General features: G+C 45.1%; 1 protein-coding gene across 2 annotated transcripts in view; it reads right to left on the bottom strand.

Moving 5' to 3' along the window:
- The window catches only part of GLRA1 (glycine receptor alpha 1), an 84,576-nt gene that overhangs the window by 20,148 nt on the left and 44,141 nt on the right, over nt 1–20,287 (bottom strand). For both annotated transcript variants that reach the window (XM_043598776.1, XM_043598857.1), the window contains exons 4-5: nt 3,365–3,588; nt 554–636 (exon numbers count right to left, since the gene is read on the bottom strand). In XM_043598776.1, the coding sequence (XP_043454711.1) occupies nt 554–636; nt 3,365–3,588 (307 nt within the window). The remainder of the gene's footprint in view (nt 1–553; nt 637–3,364; nt 3,589–20,287) is intronic.

Genomic DNA, 20,287 nt, shown 5'->3' with positions numbered 1-20,287 from the left:
CTTCCATTTCTTTCCATCTTTTAAATTGGATTGGTTTCTGTCTGCAATCAAAGAAGGCAGCTATCTCCTCTGGTAGGTTCACTTGTGACCTCCTACATAAAACCTTCCCTAGCACCCCTTCTCTTTCCCAACCAGAAGGAAGCACTCTTCTGCCATGAGGCCACAGCATTTGTACTTCTCACAACACGCTTACCGCTTGCCGCCCTGTGTTAGAGTTACTTGTGCAACTAGTTGTCTATCTTCCTGTGAGTTCAAGGACTATGGCTTGTTCAAACTCTTCCTGCTGCACTCCTGGAGAGCAGGTCCGCAAGGGACATGGAACAGAGTCTTGGGAAAATACTGCTGGCTTCAAAGTTGGGCCTCAGCCAGACAATGGAAGGGGGGTTATATTTCTAATGCATTTTCTAAAGCAAAGCTCCTCATCTGGTATTTTGGGCTAGTGCAGTAATCCCCTGGGGTCCAGCAGTTAGGAGTAGCTGTATGGGAAGTTCTGCTCGTCCCCTGGGTAAAGGGGAGTCTGGTTTTTTCTAAAACCCTCAGGCAAGGGACTCACAGCTTTCCAGTTGCATGATACACGTCTGGACGTCCATGGGGAAATTCTTTAAGTCCATGGGGCAGGCCAGTGTCAGGGTGATTCTGGGAAGAGAAAAGAATTGGATGATGGTAGACCCACAGACCAGGGAAGCTGTGCCTCTGTGCTAGTGATTACCAGAAAATCAGTTAACTTGGACAAGTCAAGGAGGGCAGGGAACTGGCGTGTATTGAAATAATACATGTCTATTTCTATATTCCAGCTATGGAGTGGAGGCTCAGAGAGATACAGTAGATTGCCTAAAGTCACACAGTCAGTGGAATTCGTGGGTTTCTTTGGAGACTATCTGGCTTCTAGACATCTGCCTGTAGCAAGCTGCCTGAAGGCCTGGAGGCCAGGAGCTGTCTTCTGCAGAGTCTGGATTTTAAGTTGAGTAGCCCCAGGTCTCAGGTTTCCCAGGTGCACCTGTCAGGTGCTTCAAGTGGTTCTTTGCTGCCTCCCTTCATACACTGGACTTATCAAAAGCCATTTCAAAGAGGCCCTTCTGGGTGTCCAAACAGAGCTGGCTCACACCTGTGGGCTCACGCTGGAGTCAGTTGGGAAGTGGTGGGTGCCCCCAGGCTTCTGGGATAGCCGTTTATTTTAGGTTGTTAGACCCTTGAAGAGGCTCAGCCTTAGACCCAGAGGGAGTCCCCCTAACAGAGCTGGAGTCTGCAGCTCAGGTTAGGATGCAAGGCTTCAGCTTAAAAGGCTGTGCCAACATCTGAGCACCTGCTGCAGAGAATGGAGAAGAAAGGCTCTCGGAGCCCCAAAGAGCCTTAGATCATCAGGCCAACTCCCTCATTTGACAGGTGAGAAAACTGAGGTACAGAGAAGAATTGGTAGGGACTCAGGCAAGGTCACACAGCAAGTGATGGCTCAAAGGCAGGATTCAAAACTTTGTCTCCTGGCCACTGGATTCTGAGCTCATGTGTTTGCTTTCCAACACTGCCAGCCTGAAAGGCACCTCACTGGCGGTGGTCTAGTGACACTTAGCTGCTGGCATCTTAGCTGCAGACGGTGAGCGCATGGCCCTGTGTCCACTTCCTCCCTCCAGCTCACTTCCAACTGGTCTGGATTTGGGTCCCATTTAAGCACAAGGTAAGAAGCAAGAGGGGGGAAAGGGAGGTGAGAAGGAAGGGAAGAATGGGTTGGGAGAGGGAAGGGCAAGGTGAAGAGAAAGTGAACACAGTTGAATTTCTGCAGATAAAAGCTCCAAAGTGGGGCAGCTGTCACACTAGGTTAATTTCCTGAAGTTGAATGACCTTGGGAACATCACTTTTTGCTGATTTGTCCTTCTGTCATGCTGCATGGGGCTTAGCTTTGTAGAGATACAAAACTAGCCTGGCAGCAGCAAAATCCAAGCAGGGTAACCTCTCCTGCCCCAGCCAGTCAGGGCACTTGGTGGCTCTCATGAGCCCATCACCCTTCCATCTGGATGTGCACTGGCAGGACAGGCTCCGGGGTGAGGAAGGCCACATCGGCCTCTGGCTCTACCCAGCCATCCCCTCCTTAGTGCCTCCTTTCCCTGCTGAGGTTCTTAAGAACCCCCCTCCTACCTGTCCTGCTCTCAGGAGACACCCTGAGTCCAGTCACATCTGAGGGTTAGGAGGTGTATGCAGACTCCCCTATAGTCCTGGACATTTAAAGCTCATCTGCTAATGGAAACAGGAAGATTTCTTCCGCCAAAGAACTGGAGGGGGAGGAGGAGTCATTTAGGGCCACAGTCCCTTTTAAGCTCTTTGAAATAAAAACATATTCATTCATTCATCAAATGAGTACCTATCGAATGCCCTACACTGTTCCAGGTCCTGAGCAGGCATCAGATCCATGCTAACAGATGAGAATCTAGGCTGACTGTGGGAACTTTGGCAAATGACTTAAACTTTAAGATCGTCACCTGTCTAATCTGCAAAGTGGGCATAATAAAAAAAATACTTCATGGGATTTATAGGATTACAAATAATTTATGTAAAATACCCAGCTTAATAAATTCTCAGTGGATGCCAGGTATGTAAGAATCTAAAATGGACATTGGTCATTTTTTCCATGGCTCGAGGGAAGAAGTTGGGAATGAGGTGGGGAGAGTTGGCAGGAGACTGTGAAAGCTTGCCCCTAAACAACATCTTCAGGATACCTCCCAGCTGGGAAGGGGGTCCTAGCTTCCTAGACCCAGTGCAAGGTATGGAAGATAGAAAGGGTTTGGGGCAGCCCTGGCTCATATCTGTGAGTAGCACCATCCACCTTTTGTTGGCTGTTGAAGTGGCTATGACTTTTCAGGCTTTGTGCCTTTGCTCCTGCTATTTTTTTTTTTATTCTGATAAGAACATTTGATGTGAGATCCAACCTCTTAACAAATGTTTATGTGTACAATACAGCATTGTTACCTGTAGGCATAATGTTGAATGTCATCTCTCTAGAACTTCTTCATTTTGAGTAACTGAACAGCCCTGCCACTGAGCACTGCCTTTGAATACTCTTTTCCATTTTTGTTTTATTGAAATTGTGGGTGAGCTTAGGGGGCCTAACCTTAACCCCCCTCCTGCTCTTTAGGATGCTTTCTCGGTTCCCCTGGTTATAATGAACCACTCACTCCTAGGATTTCTCAAGGTATTGGATTCTCAGTCGCTGAGTGTCATTTACAGAGCTGGCTCTGTGTATTGTGCAAAGGAGCTGGGTTGCCAGGGCCTGTTCACGCCTGGTTGGTTCACTTCTTAGTATCTGCTCCCCGAAGGCAACGGGACAAGGTGTGTTCTGAGGAGGAGGGTGGGGGCGAACCTGTATGGAACTCACCTGATGCTATAGAGGACATTTCCGTTCCGGGAGATCCTCAGCAGTTTGTTGTCTGTGGTAATCTCGTGGAAGTGGGCCCCCTTCTCGTTGGCGAAGAACAGGTCGGGTTTCCAGATGGAATCCAACATGGATGGGTCCAGGTCCAGAGAGTCATCCGGGTACTCATTGTAGGCCAGCCGGGGGTCGTTCCACTGCTGCCGCAGGAAGATGTTGACCCTATAGTCCTAGAGCCAGGAGATGAGGAGGTAGAGTCAGGGTCAGGCCCTGGGATGTCAACTCTCAGAGGACCCCTGGTGCTTTTGTTCAGCATGCCCCAAAGTCCCTTCTGGAGAGTTATGAGTGTGGTTGCGCCTAATATGGGGTGAGATGTAAAGTCTGTGCATCAGGAAAAAGTCAGGGGAGTCATTCCTAGAAATCCTCTTAAATTAAGTACATTTAGTTCTGAACTGAGTTATTTAAATGTTTTATTTTGAAAAATTAAAAAAAAATAATAAAGTTCCAACTGGGGCACCTGGGTGGCTCAGTAGGTTATACATCTGACTCTTGATCTCAGTTCAGGTCTTGATCTCAGGGTTGTGAGTTCAGACCCCACCCTGGGCTCCCTGCTGGGCGTGGAGCCTACTTAAAAAATAAAAACAAACAAACAAAAAATAAAGCACCGACTGATGTAATAAACACCTGTTTTCATCCTGTTGACATTTTGTCCTGTTTGCTTCATTTTTTTAGGTGAGATTAATAGTCCATCACTGATAAGGTTGAAGTCTCCCTTTTATTATCGATGCCATCAGGGCAGTAATTCCCATGCACACTGAGGTTTGAGAGTCACTGCTCTAGATGGATTGAAGGAGCAAAAGGAAAGGCTAAAAGCTGATGATGCCTGAGCATTCACACTATTCTGTCTGAAGAGAGCAATTGATTCCCAAGCAGCGAAGGAAGGATGGGTGAATTCAATGGTCGTAGGCTTCACATCTCTCTGTTTCAATACCAGCCTTCTGCAACCTTCTATCATATATGTTGCTTTATTTCTTTGGGGAGAATTTTCTCAAAAAAAATTTTTTTTAAATGTAAGCTCTACACCCAATGTGGGTCTTGAACTCACGACCCCGAGATCAAGAGTTGCATGCTCTTCCAACTGACCCAGCCACCCCTGGAGAGAATGCATAGATGTTGTGGAGTTATACCTTACTGGGTTCTCAACTCAGTGCTTGGTTAAGGGCTTCTCTGATGTGACTGTAGTGGAGTTATGTGGCTGAAAAAGTCGTGATCAAACCCAAGAGGGAAATGTTGGACTAAACCAAATGCAATGGATTTTTTATTGTAGGACTTCTCAGAGACCTTAATATGCTGACTATTTGTACGTATCTCCAAGAAGGGAATAGAATATGCATTATTTCCTCAATTTATTTTGGCTATAGAGCTCTTGTGTTTGTACATGATGCTTGTCTTCTATAGAACCTACGAGAAGTACGGTCCTAGTCGAAACTCTCTCCCCCACCGTCCACCTTTGTTTTTTTTTTTTTTCCAGATGGACAAAATGAAGTCCAGAGTTAAGACCGACCTGGTATCACTCTGAAAAAGCAGGTCAGAGTTGATTCTGGAACACAAGAGTCCTGACTCCTAGCAGAGGATTTGGTCACTTGGTTCTAGAGGAGCCGAAAGAGTCCATTTAGTTTCCATTCACAGCCTGAGAAGCAGTTAGTGGGGTGGTGGGTCTCTGTGCCAGGAAAGTGGGTAATGAAGTTAAGAAATATTTTCATGAAGAAACGTTTTCAGTTTTGTTAGGGAGGCATTGTAAATCTGTGATCTATGAATATTATGTCACTGCAAGTAGAATTTGGGACATATTTGTGCTTTCCGGGAAGAAGAACATGGGTCTCTATGTTGGATTCTCAAAAGGGTCTATAGTTCCTTAAAAGATTAATGACCTCAGTTCAAGTCCAACTCTGAATGCTCTCCTTCACCAATAGTCTCCACACAGGAGCACCTGCTGCTTTCCCTGAAGGTGCTGGATAAATGAGAGCATGCTACATTTTCTTTTCCTAATCACTCTGGGTCTGTCATCAGCAGGGATGGACTAAAACAATCCTCCTCCCCACCCTCACCCTCACCCCTGCCAGCATCCCCCACAGCACATGCCTCATTCTGTTCTCCTTCAGAAATATCCATAGCTTCATAAAATGTTCCAAGGTATTATATAGGATTGTTCTATAATTTCATTGAGGCCTCTCCCTCCAGCCCTATAGAAAATGACATTTGGTCTCATAATCTCATGTCTTATAAGTCCCGTGGTGGAGGGAGAACTCTAGGCCAGACCTGGATGTTGATACTTTGTTTTTCCTGATGACAGTAATGGAGGGCTCCCAATCTGGCCCCATCTGATTGGGGAATCAGAACTAGCCTCTCTTTCTCTCTTGGATTTTACGTGAAGTGCGCTCGAGCATGTGTTTGCATGCATGTGTTTGTGTGTGCAACGGGGCACTGGACAAGTCGTGTCAGAGTAAATGAGACTATGAGTGGTTGGGCAGGAAGAGTCTTCAGTCCCCAGACCCCAGCTGCACTTTTGATGTTCTTGCCAGTGATACGTCACACCTGTTGACATGACCGGAAGGAAGAAAACAAAGTGGCATTTCTTAAAATGGTCTGTTAGGCACCAGGTGCTGTTCTAGGTACTGTCACACACACTTAATCCTCACAAAACCCCTGCACACCAGACATTCAAGTTCCTTTAGTGAGGGGAAAGAAACTGAGGCTTGTAAAGGTTATGAAACTTGCCCAAGGCCCAGAGCTAGTAAGTGGCAGAGCTGGGCCCTGAATGCGTCAGCCCAGCCCTTTGTTATGTCCCACAGGTGTGACTAGCCAGTTCTGTGCCAGAGATACTGCTCTGTCATCCTCACTGCCTCGGTAAATTCTGCCTGCTCAGCTTAGGTGCTGTCTCCTGCAGGAGTCTCAATGCCTCCAGACTTCCACGATCTCTTCCTTTTCTGATCTCCTTGGCAAGACGGAATCACCAGGAACATTTAATTTAGCACTGGGTGCACCTTATCTTCTCAACTTGATCGGCAGCAAGTTGAGAGGATGAGTCTGACCTTATATTTCTCCTGCACCGTCCCACCTACCCACGCAGTCAGTGCACCTACTAGCTACCCAATACCCAGAAGGAGGAGGAAGCAAAGCCAGAAAAAGTTAGAGTAGGAAGAGCTTTCCTCATTTTATAGTGGAGAGACTGAGACCCGGAGAGGGAAGGCGTTTTTCTAAGGTCACGTAGCGGTTCAGTAAAGGACCTATTGGCTTCTCTAGGCCTCAGTGTTAACACAAGTTAGGATAGGGGAGCCTGGGTGGCTCAGTCAGTTAAGCGTCTGACTCTTGGTTTTGGCTCAGGTCACGATCTCATGGTTTCATGGGTTCAGGTCCCACGTCGGGCTCTGCGCTGACAGTGCCTGCCTCACCTGCTTAGGATTCTTTCTCCCTCTCTCTCTGCCCCTCCCCCCCACTTGCACTGTCAATGTCTCTCTAAAAAAAAAAAGTTAGGATAGATGGTCTCTAAGAACCCTTCCAAATCGAACAGCTAATTGTTACTAGTTTTATTTTATTTTATTTTATTTTATTTTATTTTATTTTATTTTATTTTTATTTTTCCATTTAACTGAGCCTCTCTATTAAGGACCAGGCACAGTTCTAGGCACTAGAGAATCTACCAAGAACAAGAAAGACAGACATATTCTTGCAGTCCCAGAGCCTAAGTGTAATGTTTACACCACACGGAGACAAGGGCTGTGATGGGGATGAAATACAGGGTGCCATGGAGATGTAGAAGACAGGCCCTCCAGCCAGATTTAGGGCAGGAGGCTAAATCTGGTCAGGGAAGGCTCCAGAAGAAGCGATATTTAAGGTGAGGCCAAATAAGATTGAGCCAGAGAGGAAAAGCACTTTGGGCAGTAGAAGCCGCATACTGGGAGGTCTTGAGGCAAAGGAAGGATGTGGTACTTTAGGGGCACCTGGGTGGCTCCGTCGGTTAAGCGTCCAACTTTGGCTCAGGTCATGATCTCGTGGTTCATGAGTTTGAGCCCCGCATCGGGCTCTGTGCTAACAAATCAGAGCCTGGAGCCTGCTTTGGATTCTGTGTCTCCCTCTCTCTCTGCCCCTCCCTCACTCATGGTCTGTCTCTGTCTCAAAAATAAGTAAACATTAAAAAAAAAAAAAAGGAAGGGCATGGTCCTTTGGAAAAAACAGCAAGTAGATGTGTTAAGGGGAAGGTGCTTGCAGGGCCTTGCAAACTCTCCTGAGGGATTTGGACTTCATCCCGAGAGTCATGCGGAGCCTTTGAAAAATTTTAAGTAGGGGAGGGCATTATGACACTTGCATGTTATTACTGATATTTAAAAAGATATGTTAGTTTTTCTTATAAGAAAAGTAAATGCATGTTGATCGTAAAAAAGATAAAGGTACATCACTTAAAAGTAGAAAAAGAAAACAAGAGCGGTGGGGCCTCATTAGGAAATGACCAGTGCAAAGGGAAAGCCGGAGACCTGGAGAATGTATCTGGTGTCCACAAGCAGCATGACTCCTCCCAGCAGCCCCCTGCTCCTCCCTTCAGAGGCTGCTACCCAAACAAGCTGTTGCCATCGATTTCCTCCTCCTTAGTTGGTAAACAGCAGTGGGAAATGCAGTTCAGAAGAGATCAATGTAATTGGTGTAATAGGCTGAAAGCTAGATGCTGTTTTGCTCACTTAGCCCTGCAATCACACTGGTCAGCATTTGACATGCTCGGCGTCTCCGTTCAGGGTCAGGGGCCAGAGGAGCAACACTTGAATTCTCCACCCTAGAGCCTCAGGTTCCACCTCCGGTAGTTGGCTTCCAGGTCTCGAGCTCTCAAGGCTAGCCCATCTAAGTCTGGGGTGGGAGGGATTTCCTGAGCTCTCGCTCTGTAGTATCTAGGATCAATTCACCCATCCTGCCTCCGAGAGTCGCTGATGGTCTGTTTTCTGGTAATGGGGCAACTACCTTGCTTATAAGACCAAGGTAGAGCATTCATTCCTTCATTCACTCATTCTACCACTCAACAAACATCTATTGAGGGCTTCCTGTGTGCCACTGCAGTGGGATCTGCCCCCCACTGCCATCCCCTCTGTGTCTAACTTCACGCTCCAATTTTTCCCACTAAACTCTCCTAAACTCAGCACTGTGGTCAATTAGGAAGCATGAAGTGTCTTAACAGGAAGGGGCCTGGATGAATGTGGTGGTGAGAAGGGAATGTGGTAGACAGGATGTGCTCCCGTTGCAATCAGAGCCAAGAGATAGTGTCCAAGGCATGGACAAAGGCCAGATTCTCATACCTTCCTAGGTCTCCGTATCCAGCTCTCAAAGGGGTGTCTTCTGTCTAAACTCAATTCTACTCTATAAATATTTGTTAGGCTTAGAGGAAGAACAGTGAGGGTGGAGGCATAAGGTCTTGGTTTCTACCCTCAGAGAGTTCAAATTATCTGGCGGGTGATGCAAGATATGGACACAAAAACTACCACACAACACTGGCAGTGACAAAGGTCAAAGAGGTTCTAAAAAATTGCTATTAGATATTGCTCTCGAGTCTTTGAGATGACTTCCAGCCAGCTTGGGTGAATCAGGAAAAGCTTTCAGAGGGAAGGTGACTTTGGAAATAGCCCCTTTCAGTCTGTTCCAGCCCCCCCGATGTTAGCACCTCCAGGTCTGGTATTGTTCTGAGATGGGAACAATATCTAGTTTCAGCTGGAAAGGAGGCCACTGATGTGTGAGGAGGAAGTCCAGGGGTGGGGAGTCAGGCTTAGAGCAGGACAGGGCTTGAGGACTAGGGTGTGGCCTCAGTGAATTTAGATTAGGATATATATATATAGTTGCAGGTCAAAGGAATCTCGTGTAGAAGGAATAGCAGAGGTGTGTAGGTAGGGGCATTCAAACCATTCAGCTTAGCTTAACCACTAGCCATATAAGTAATAAAAGGTCCCCCTTACTGAGGACCTACTATGTTCCAGGTGTTGTGCTAAGCATGCCATGCATTTCGGCTCTTTTTATCTTTTTTTTTTTTTAATGTTTATTTAGGGTCACCTGGGAGGCTCAGTCGGTTAAGCATCCAACTTTGGGCTCAGGTCATGATCTCATGGTTCATGAGTTTGAACCCTGCGTCGAACTCTGTGGTGACAGCTCGGAGCCTGGGGCCTGCCTCAGATTCTGTGTCTTCCTCTCTCTCCGCCCCTCCCCTGCTCACACTCTTTCTCTCTTAAAAATAAACATGAAAAAAATTTTAAAAAATATTTATGTATTTTTTCAGAGAGAGAGAGAGAACGTGTGACCAGGAGAGGGGCGGAGAGAGAATCTCAAACAGGATCTGTGCTGCTAGTGTAGAGCCCAATATGGGGCCCCATCCCATGAACTGTAAGATCATGACCTGAGGCAAAATCAAGAGTTGGATGCTTAGCCATCTAAGCCACCCAGATACCCCTCAGCTCGTTTTATCTTTAAAACAACCCTATAGCATAGATATAACCAACCTAAGTTAGAGGTGAAGGAGAGGCAGAGAGGTTAAGTAATTTGTTCAAACTTACACAGTAATCAGGAGGGTTGGAATCTGAGTAGAGGGTGCTTAGCCTTGCTATATGAGCTGCCTCTTCCTCTCCCACCCCAGGAGGGAACTGCCCTCCCCAGCCCTCTGAAAAGCACCGTGGAACCAGAGTCATAGACGAGGTCTCCAAATGTGAGGTGAGTCAGCCCCAGCTCTTCACAGTAAGGACCTGGCTCATTGGCACATGTAGAGTTTACCAAATCCCGACTGAGTGCCAGGAACTGTGCTAAGAGCTTTAGTGAGCTCTCTCACCAAATTCTCACAGTGACACCATTTTATAGATAAACTGAGGCCGGGGGCTATCTTGTGCTTCATCTAAAGTTAGTGACAGGGCTGAAGCTTGAATCCATGACTGGCTGACTCCAAAGTCTGCTTTTAAGTAGTATGCAGCACTGGCTTCTTTTATTGATGATGCGTGATTTGGGGTTGCTGCTTTTTAGTTTTCAGGGCACCCTTATGTTAATTTTGTTCTGTGAAGTTTGGCATGAAGAGAAGATTCTTCTCCACCTTGGACAGATGTGGCATCTAAAGCCCTAAAATCTTGAGTTCTCACCACTAGTTACTGGTAGATCCAGGATTGATAATACTGATACGTAGGCTTGAGACTTGACCACGTGTAAGGAATGATGCCAAGAGCATGATGTGTGTTATTTTATCTTCATGGTGATCTTGCGATGTAGGTTCTATTATCATTCCCATGTTATGGTTAGTTACATCAAGGCACACAGAGGTTAAAGTACTGTTCCTACATCACACAGCTAGCAAGTGCTAAAGTTGACATTTGGACCTAAGATGTTCATGCCAAGCAATTAACTCCTAGACTACACTGCCCAGGATCTCCTAGAATTGCCCCAAGTGACAGTTTCATGACACTTTAATGCCACCTGATACTATCTCTGGCTGTGGTTATGTAGCTGTGGGTTTGTAGATACCCATAATTATCAGGACGTATTAAAAGGGGCAAGAAACAAAAAGCTTCTGCCCCAGGTCCCGCAGTCCACCAGTGCTCCTACTTCATTGCTGATCTGACCCTTGAATTTGACCCATTGTCTGTGCCACACTCAAGTCCAGTGCTGGCAGAATCCCCAGATCCTGTCCCATTGTCTTCTTGGTTCCAGATGCCTGCTCTGTGCCTCGAACCTCTCCCAAGTCACCACCCTGTTTGGTGCATTCTGATTTGGATCTCACACAATCCGAGATACATTTGTTGTAAAAAAACTGTAGGTGGGTTGGACCAGTGGAACTGAGCATCTTTGTTTATCTTTAGGGGATCACTAAAACACAGCATGAGTTTAATAATTACATAAAAATGCTAATAGCAGCTGTTTTTATTGGGATTCTGGCATTTGCTAGAACATTATATGCATTGTATCTCTAAGCCTTTCATCAACCTTGCACACTGCGTATTATACTCATTTTACAGGGAAGGAGACTGAAATTCAGAAATTATTTGATAATAATTCTATTATTCAGTAGAGGTCAAGTGTCTTGCCCAAACTCCCATAGCTAGTAGGTGCTAGAGCATGGACACGAACCCAGGACTATCTGGCTCTCAATTTCACATTATTTTGACAATTACATGTGGCCTCTTTATTTCCTTTTTTTTTTTTTAAACCAAGTTCCTACGTGGGTAGGTGAGAGAAATATGGTAGATATAGTATACTGGGACCCCACTAAGCCCATGTGACTGGTTGGCTCATACATGCCTTTATAGTCAATTATCAGGTGGAGAACTTTGGTTTGGGATATTAAACAGTGAGGTGGATTCATAACTGGTTGTCAAGGAGTGCAAACTGAAGGGCGGATGTTACCCTGGAAAAAGGCAAGAGGACAGTGTTGTCAGTACAGGGCACAGTAGTGAGACATGCCATTAGCCCATTTGGAAAAATGGAAAACCGGTTGCTCTGTGTGGGTTAAACTACAGCAGAGAAGAATATGCAGTAGAAGAGCTTGGCAAGGCCCAGAATCAATCACAAAGTCCCACATGTAATCCCAATGAGTTAGAACAGGCCTGTGCTTGTAATTTAATAACTGGAACCCTAATTTACTGTATCGTGTCTCATTTAGAGGACTATTTTATAAACATATGGGAGACATTCACTCAGTAGTATGAGAAAAGGGTATTTGAGGAACAAGAATTTGGCAACTGGTAATCTAGCATCATCGGGATGGGGGAACATCAACATTTTCATTCCTGGAAAGAGGGTTTCTGAATGGTAAGGCAGGGATGGTTTCTTAGACCTCTCTCTGGCATGGACAAAATTTCCCTCAGGACTGTCGGTCTTCTTCCTTCTTTTTTGTCCAGTTCCACGTATGTCAAATGCAACTTTTGATTGGCTTCCCTGGTATTCAGAGAATAGGAAGGGAGTGCTTTCACGGAGGACAAGAGCATTCCTATTATTCAAATGGAGAGCCCCACTGTAAATTAAATAACTTGGCAGTCTTATTTACCCACTTTAGTCTTTTCTGGGTTTGACTGTCATGAGTCAGCCTTCCTGAATCTGATCTGATGGAGAGCCAACTCTGAGCTGTCATAAATTCACGATTGCGATGCCTCCCTCAGTGGGGTGCTGGGAGAGAAGCATTCAGCAGAGGATACCAAAGCTGCCTGAAGCCCCATTTCCTGTCTGTAACAGACTCTAATGGCATTTCTGAGTGTTCTATCCTTGGCCTTCTTTAAGTATTCAGTTTACCAAGGCTTTGTGGAGTGTTGAGCCGTATCTAATTGGATGACATTTAATAGACTTTCTCTTGGATCCCCCAAACCCAAGAGTATAAAGAACAACCAAGCATTAGCTGTGTAGAAAGACTGAAAGTGTAATGGAAAAAAGCAACAACAGAAAAGATTTCATCCCAAATAGCAACAAACCACACAAAATATCTAGGAATAAACCTAACAAGAAATGTGTGACTTGTAGACAATAAAAAAAAAAAAAAGCAAAAAACCACCACCACCACCACCACCACCAACAACAACAATTCTAAAACTTTACTGAAAAGGCACAAAGGAATACCTAGATAAACGGAGGGATGTACCGTGTTTACATAATATTGTAAAGATGTCAATTCTTACCAAATTAATCTATAAACTCAATGCAATCTCAATAAAAACTTGAGGCCATTTTTATCAGCCTCGACAAGTGGATTCTAAAGTTTATATGGAAGAGAAAATGGACTGGAAACATTAGGAAAACCTATAGAAGAAGAACAGAGAACTTTTCTAGCAGAGGTAGAAATAAAATGTTAAGCCTTAGAAATTAAAATAGTGTGGTATTTGTGCAGAAACAGACAAAAGGAGCAATGGAATAATAAACTGAGACTAGAAACAGACCTAGGCATAATGATAGAAAAATTACTATCTAATCAGAGAAATATAGAGTTAAACCACCACCAAATACTATGCAGAAAACTAAACCCTAGCTGTATTAAGGAGGTATATGTAAAAAAAGAAATCTAGACTATTATTGAAAATGCCCAGTATGCAAAAAAAAAAAAAATGCAAAGATACTCAAATTCACTAGGAATCTGGAATGAAAATTAAAACTGACAATGAGGTACCATTTTAAAAATCCCGTTTGGTAAAATGAAAAGGCTTGATAATATCGTGGGTTGGCAAGGATAAAGGGAAATGAACACTGTTATGGGGACAGTAAATTGGAAGCTGTTTTGTAAGTGAGCTGGACAATAGTGTCTGTTGAAATAACAAGAAAGGTGCATGTCCTTTGATAAAGGCATTCCACTTCTGGAATATATCCTGAGGAAACACACAGAGTTGTAGACACGACTATCCTTTGGGGTGTTGTTTGTATTAGTGAAAGGCTACCTAAACGCAAAGGATCCATCAGGAAAAGAGTGGATCGATACCATGAAATGATGGCATGGGATTGTTTAGGCAGGCCATAAAGCTTGGACACAGATTAAAATTATTTGTCATATCTTTTTTTTTTTTTTTTTTTATTTAAAAAAAAATTTTTTTTTTCAACGTTTATTTATTTTTGGGACAGAGAGAGACAGAGCATGAACGGGGGAGGGGCAGAGAGAGAGGGAGACACAGAATCGGAAACAGGCTCCAGGCTCTGAGCCATCAGCCCAGAGCCCGACGCGGGGCTTGAACTCGCGGACTGCAAGATCGTGACCTGGCTGAAGTCGGACGCTTAACCGACTGCGCCACCCAGGCGCCCCTGTCATATCTTTTTTAAAATATTTATTTTTGAGAAAGAGAGCGCAAGCAGGGGAGGAGCAGAGCAAGGTGGGGGATGGACAGATGATCCCAAACAGGCTCCGTGCTCACAGCAGTGAGCCCAGTTTAGGGCTACAACTCACAAAGTGTGAGATCATGACCAGAGCCGAAACTGGACGCTAAACTGACTGAGCCACACAGGTGCCCTATTTGTCGTATCTTGAATATAGTAATAATAAGCCACTTCTTATATTCCACGTTGGTGGTGTGCAGAGAGTTAAGAACGAGTTAGACCCATATGTAGTGATGGGAGAGATTCCAAGCGTTGGTGGAAATGACAAGAGCACAGTCCTATTTAAATGAAGGTTGCGTCAATGTGCATATATGTATGTGTGGTTGGGGAAGGTAGTAGGATGTACACTAACTTGCTCGTCTGTAGTGGCTAACACAGGCTAGGACAGTGGGACTCAGGGGCATTCCTGTTTTCTTCCTCTGTCTTTTCTTTTTTATTGGACTTAGTACAAAAGCTTGTTTTCATCTGTTACTCATGTACGTAAAAAGATGTTCCAGTGTTTTCTTGTCTGTAGCATAGTGTGAGTGAACACTGTGACATGATTACTTAAACTGAAATGTCTCTTTTTTTTAGAGAGAGAGAGAGGATGTGAGTGGGGGAGGGACAGAGGGAGAGAAACAGAGAGCGAGAGAGAGAGAATCTTAAGCAGGTTCCATGCTCAGTGTAGAGTCCAATGCAGGGCTTGACCCCCCAACCTGAGATCATGACCTGAGCCGAAATCAAGAGTTGGACGCTCAGCTGACTGAGTCACCCAGCACCCCCAAACTGAAACGTCTTTGAAGTGGCATGCATAGAAGTGATTTTAGGGTTCTGAGGAGGTTGCCTGAGGCCGCCTTGGGAAGGCATGGATTGAGGGAAAAACCAAAGGAGTAAGATTCCTGGCCTCTGCTCCACTTCATCCAGAACAGGCCTTTTTGTAAAAAAAAAATCAGTTTGTCAAAGTGCCACATAAGATTTAGCCTAAAATGAATTGTGGTGGTAGGGCTGCTATTAAAAACAATGCTTTGAAGCCTACTAACCCAGAACTGGGATAATGATGGCTCCACTTTGGTCTGCTCTGAGCAGTCCTGGGGGGCCAGGGTTCATTTCTTGACCTTTCATTTCAAGATGGAAGGCAATGGCACTGGATGTACTCTGAGAGAGCACCATGGATGGTAAAGGGACTGGGCACCATGGGGAATGGTTGAAGAAGCCAGGTGTGGGCAAGGGGCAAGAGGACTGACCTCAGTTATTTGAAGGGCTGTCAGGTGAATAGATTGATTCTCTGTGGCCCTAGAATCATAATGAAAGCCATGGGTAAATGGAGATTTCAGAGTTGTCCAAAGGTGGGATTGGCTGTCTTGGGAGACAGGGAGCTCCCTGTCTCTAGAGGTATCCAAGCAGAAACTACTTGGCCACAGTGTTTGTGGCTGAGATTCTTACAACAGACGGCGGTTCAACCAGAGAACCTCCAAGGTTAATTCTTCCCACTAATATTGATTGGGCTCCTATGGTTCAGGCAGTGTGTTGGGCACTGGAAATATGGAGATGATTGAGAGAGATAAGCCCCCCAACACAAGAGCAAACAAGACAATAAACAAACAGTGAATTTTCACATCTGAGACATCGCTTCAAGGATACTGGAACCCAGTGATGTGATAGTGACTGGAGAGGGGAACGTTTTTAGATAAGGAGTCAGGGAAGAGCCCTCTGAAGAGCTATCTGAGCTGAGACCTGCAGGGTGAGATGGAGTCATTCACACAGAGATCTCTGGGGACAGAGGGAGCAGAACAGAGTAAGAGAAGCTGCTGTGGGGTTTGAAGCAGGAGGATGCTGTGATCTGATTTAGGGCTTAAAAAAATTCCTCTAGCCACTGTGGGAAGCAGTGTAGGGTGTGAGGAAGGGAGGCATGGGGGCAAGTTAGGAGGTAGTTTTAGCCAAGTAGGAAAGAGACGATGCCAAGTTTAACTGGAGTTGACAGCAGCAGAGTTGGAGAAAAGTATATGGATTTAGTTTTATCTTCTATGATTCAAAGCATGTACTTCATTCAATCAGTTGACCCCAGAAGTAGGTTGGCCTTGTGAAATACTGCTGCCCAAACAATGGAGTCACATTTAGGGTTGGGCTAAGGGGCATTTCATCTCCTTAAGTGGTAGCTGTTTTCGTGTGTCTTGAGGCCTCATTTGCAAATATCTGAAGGGATGGATGGCCAAGGTCTTGCTGTGATAAAAGTTCTGATAGAATCACACAAATCCTACTGATTAACCAGACCACAGTGCAGGAGACCCATGGCCCATCGTCTCCTTGGCTCCACCACCTTTCCTCCTGCCCAGTGCTGAGCAGGTGAACGTGGCCAAGATCAGGGCTCCAGAAGTCAGGCAGCCCGGGGATAGTAACTAGCAAGGGTATTTATTGGTTGGAAAAGCTTGGGTGAATTAAGCCCCTCTGAGCTTTAGTTTCCTCATCTATAAAATGGGATGGTTGGATTACATGAACATCTATAAAATGGGATGGTTGGATTACATGAACATCTATAAAATGGGATGGTTGGATTACATGGATTACATGGTTGGATTACAGTAAAGCAGTCAATACGTGAGAGTCACTGCCACCTCACCTCTTCATTGGAAGAACTGTCTTCCTACTGTCTTTGTTCCACTTTGTCTTCTGCTTTCTTCATGCCCCTGATATCACATTCCTGAATTTCACACACCCTCCCCTTCCCCATCCACCATCGCCAAACCCATCGGACGCTGTTGTCTTTTCTTACTTGACTTGCCCCCTCTTTTAGCACTGCTGGATACATGAGTTTTTTTAACCTCTCCCCCCACCTCCCAACCTTTGGGTCATTCCATGACATCATTCTCTGCTGGAAGGTGTTAACAGAGAGAGTACCACGATCAGATTTCCTCTTTAGAAAAACTGCTCAGAATCACACAGCGGCATTTTCACAGCACCCCGCACATAAGACGTGTGAGTAAGTGAGGGCTAATATTGCTATCGGTGGTCATTATTCGCTATGTCCCATAGCATCCTGTGCAAACCTCTGTGATCTCACTCATCACACTCTGTTGTTACCTTTGGTTTTGTTGTTCACTGTCTCCATAGAGAAAGCAGAGACCTATGGGGTCAGGGGCGGGGGGTGGGGATTATACTTTTCTTCAGGCAGCACCACATGACTTCCTTTGGATAGTGAGATATGAGCGGAAGTGGTTTGTGTCACTTCTGGGAGGAAAGCATCGACTTGCCGGTGTTCAAGCCTTCGGTGCCTTTTTCCCTTGCGTGGCAAATGTGAAATCACACATTGATGTGGAAATGCAATGCTCGACCACCACAGGGAGGGCAGTGGTCTTAGAGAGTCCCCCACATCTGCTTTATACTGATTTATACTTAAGTATGCGCTCATATATTCACAAATATCCATAGCAGACTTTAGATGAGTGATAAATCAATCTTTGTTGTTTGAAGACATTGAGATTTGGGGGATTGTTTGTTGTTGCAGGAAAGCCTAGCCTAATATGAGTAAAACAGAACTCTTTTCCTAGAGCTTAATGCCATATTCAGAATGTATAGGATGTGGTTAATAACGGAGGTGGAAAGAATAAATGAATAAAATAGGGAACAGAAGAAATAAACCTAAGAAGGTGTTTCCTTAGGCTTATGTATTGGAGTCCTTGGTTGATTGGTTCAATAGTTAACAATCCTTTAGGGGTGCCTGGGTGGCTCAGTTGGTTAGACGTCTGACTCTTGGTTTCAGCTCAGGTCATGATCGCACGGTTTGTGGGATCGAGCCCCGCGACTGGCTCTGCACTGACAGCTTTGAGCCAGCTTGGGATTCCCTCCCTTCCTCTTTCTCTGCCCTTCACCTGCTTTCTCTCTCTCTCTCTCTCAAAATAAATAAGTAAATTAAAAAAAATAGGTAATAATCCTTTGTATTTCTGTAGCATTCATAGAAGGCTTTCATACCTATTACTCATGTGTTCCTACACACCATTCTTAAAGCCAGGTACCTAGAGGGGACTGAGTCTGAGTGGCATTAAATGGTGGCAGAGCTAGAACTCAACTCCTGGTCTCTTGATTTCTGGTTCAGGACTCTGTCCATTGGTCCTTAATATCTACAAAGGAGGCCAAACTTGTAGACTAGAGTTGGATAGACTTTCACCAGTCACTGGGGGTCATGGACACAGTGTGCCTGTCTCTATGCCAGGCCAGCCCAAGACTTGGCAGGAGAGCCTGGAGCACATGTCCTAATAATGGAAACACTGGGATTCGTGCCCAGACCGTGTCAATACACATACACACAGACACACATACTCATACACACACACACACACACACACACACGCATACACTCTTCTCTCTCTCTCACGTTTGTTTACATATATTCTACATGAAATCCAGCTATCCATGTGTTCCCACATATACACACTCACACGTGTACCTGCACATGTATGTGTGTGGACATACTCACATACCGATACGCATTTAAATCCTCTTTCACTTATTCACATGTAATTGTACATACACATATTCATGTGTACATACATACACACATAAATGTGCTCACTCAGATGCTGATTTGTACTTAAATATGTGCTCATATATTCACAGATATCCATATATAATTGCATAACTGAAGATAATATACCTCATGTGCGTTCACTCTTAAGTACTTTTACATATATGTGTGCACACAGATATGTGCACATCCACACTTATTTACATGTACATTTATCACCACAGAAACAGACTTACGTTCGTATCTGTGCTTGTTCATACACATTTCTCTTTGATGTTCCCTGTTTCATTTTCTGTAAGCTAGCATACACATTTACACATGCCTCTTTGTACATCTGCAAAAATGCACAATCCCACAATATACACATGTGTGTAAATACTACACGGACACATAGATGCTGCAGTATAGGGACTTACATGTGTCCAGACAAGATGGATGGATCCCTCTGGGTTCTAGTTCCAGATCTTTCTCTCATGGCTTGTCAAAGGGGCTGTTTAGTTCAGGACCCCTCTCCCTCTTCTCTCTTTCCCATTCCTGTTCCAATCTCTACCTTCGTTTTCTGTGTAGACTCAATGAAACTGCCTGGAAAGGTCAGATGAAGGGCTGGCAGCTTCAGCCCTCCCCTCGTCGGGAATGGATAGAGACCCCTGTTGCTTTCCTGGCTGCCTCTCTCTGCTCTCAGGTCTGCTAGCTCCAGTGAATAAAGCCAGGCCCTGGGAGGCAGACAGTCGGGCCTGGGGACTCCAGCTGTTTATAGAGCTGCTATGCACTCCCGCTGCTCTTGGAGAACAAACACAGGCTGGAAAGTTTCTGGCATGGGGACTATGCTCATATTACCATGGTCCCAGGAAGCACAGTCAGCTCTGTGTGCTTTTGGTGAGGCAGAGTGCTGGGCTGGAAGTCTGGGGGCTTGGGCCTGTCTATTCAGTGAAGTTCCCTTTCATCTCTGATTTCCTTATGATGAAAGGAAACAAGCAAGGGCTGGGTAATTCCAAACATCCAGGGATTAAATATTTATATTTGGCTCAGGAGAAGACAGCCTTTGGGGTGAGACAGATCTCAGTTCAACTTCCACCTCTGCCACTGATCTGCTGTGTGACTTTAGGCAAGTGACTTAATGTTTCTGAGCCTTGGCTTACTTATCTGTAAAATGGGGATTACATTTCCTGCCTCACAGAGGCTTTTGTGAGGTCTGAATGAGATGATATTGGCAAAAGTGCTCTGCACACTGCCTGGCACATAGTAGCATTTAGACATGGTTGTTGCTCTTGTTATTGTGTTAATATGGGTCCAGTCTTGCTCTGCAAACACATTTTGAGTGACAAGGAGAGAGGCTTGAATGGGAAAGTGGTCCAAAGGGTTTCGTTGGTGGGATCTACATTAGAAAGAAGCTGCGAGGGAGGGGAGGCCTTGGCTACTGCAAACAGCATTAGACCTGGGTTTCTGTCCCACCTGCTCCATGCTGTGTGACCTTGCTCAAGTGACGTCCTCACTCTAGCCATCAGGTCCCCTCTCTGTAAAATGAAGGCCTGTCTTAGACAATTTCTTAAGGTTTTTTTTCTAGTTCTGAGGTATTATGT

The sequence above is a fragment of the Prionailurus bengalensis genome, chromosome A1, assembly GCF_016509475.1.
Source record: "Prionailurus bengalensis isolate Pbe53 chromosome A1, Fcat_Pben_1.1_paternal_pri, whole genome shotgun sequence".
In the NCBI taxonomy this organism is placed as follows: Eukaryota; Metazoa; Chordata; class Mammalia; order Carnivora; family Felidae; genus Prionailurus; species Prionailurus bengalensis.
This window is presented reverse-complemented; position numbering and strand designations above follow the sequence as displayed.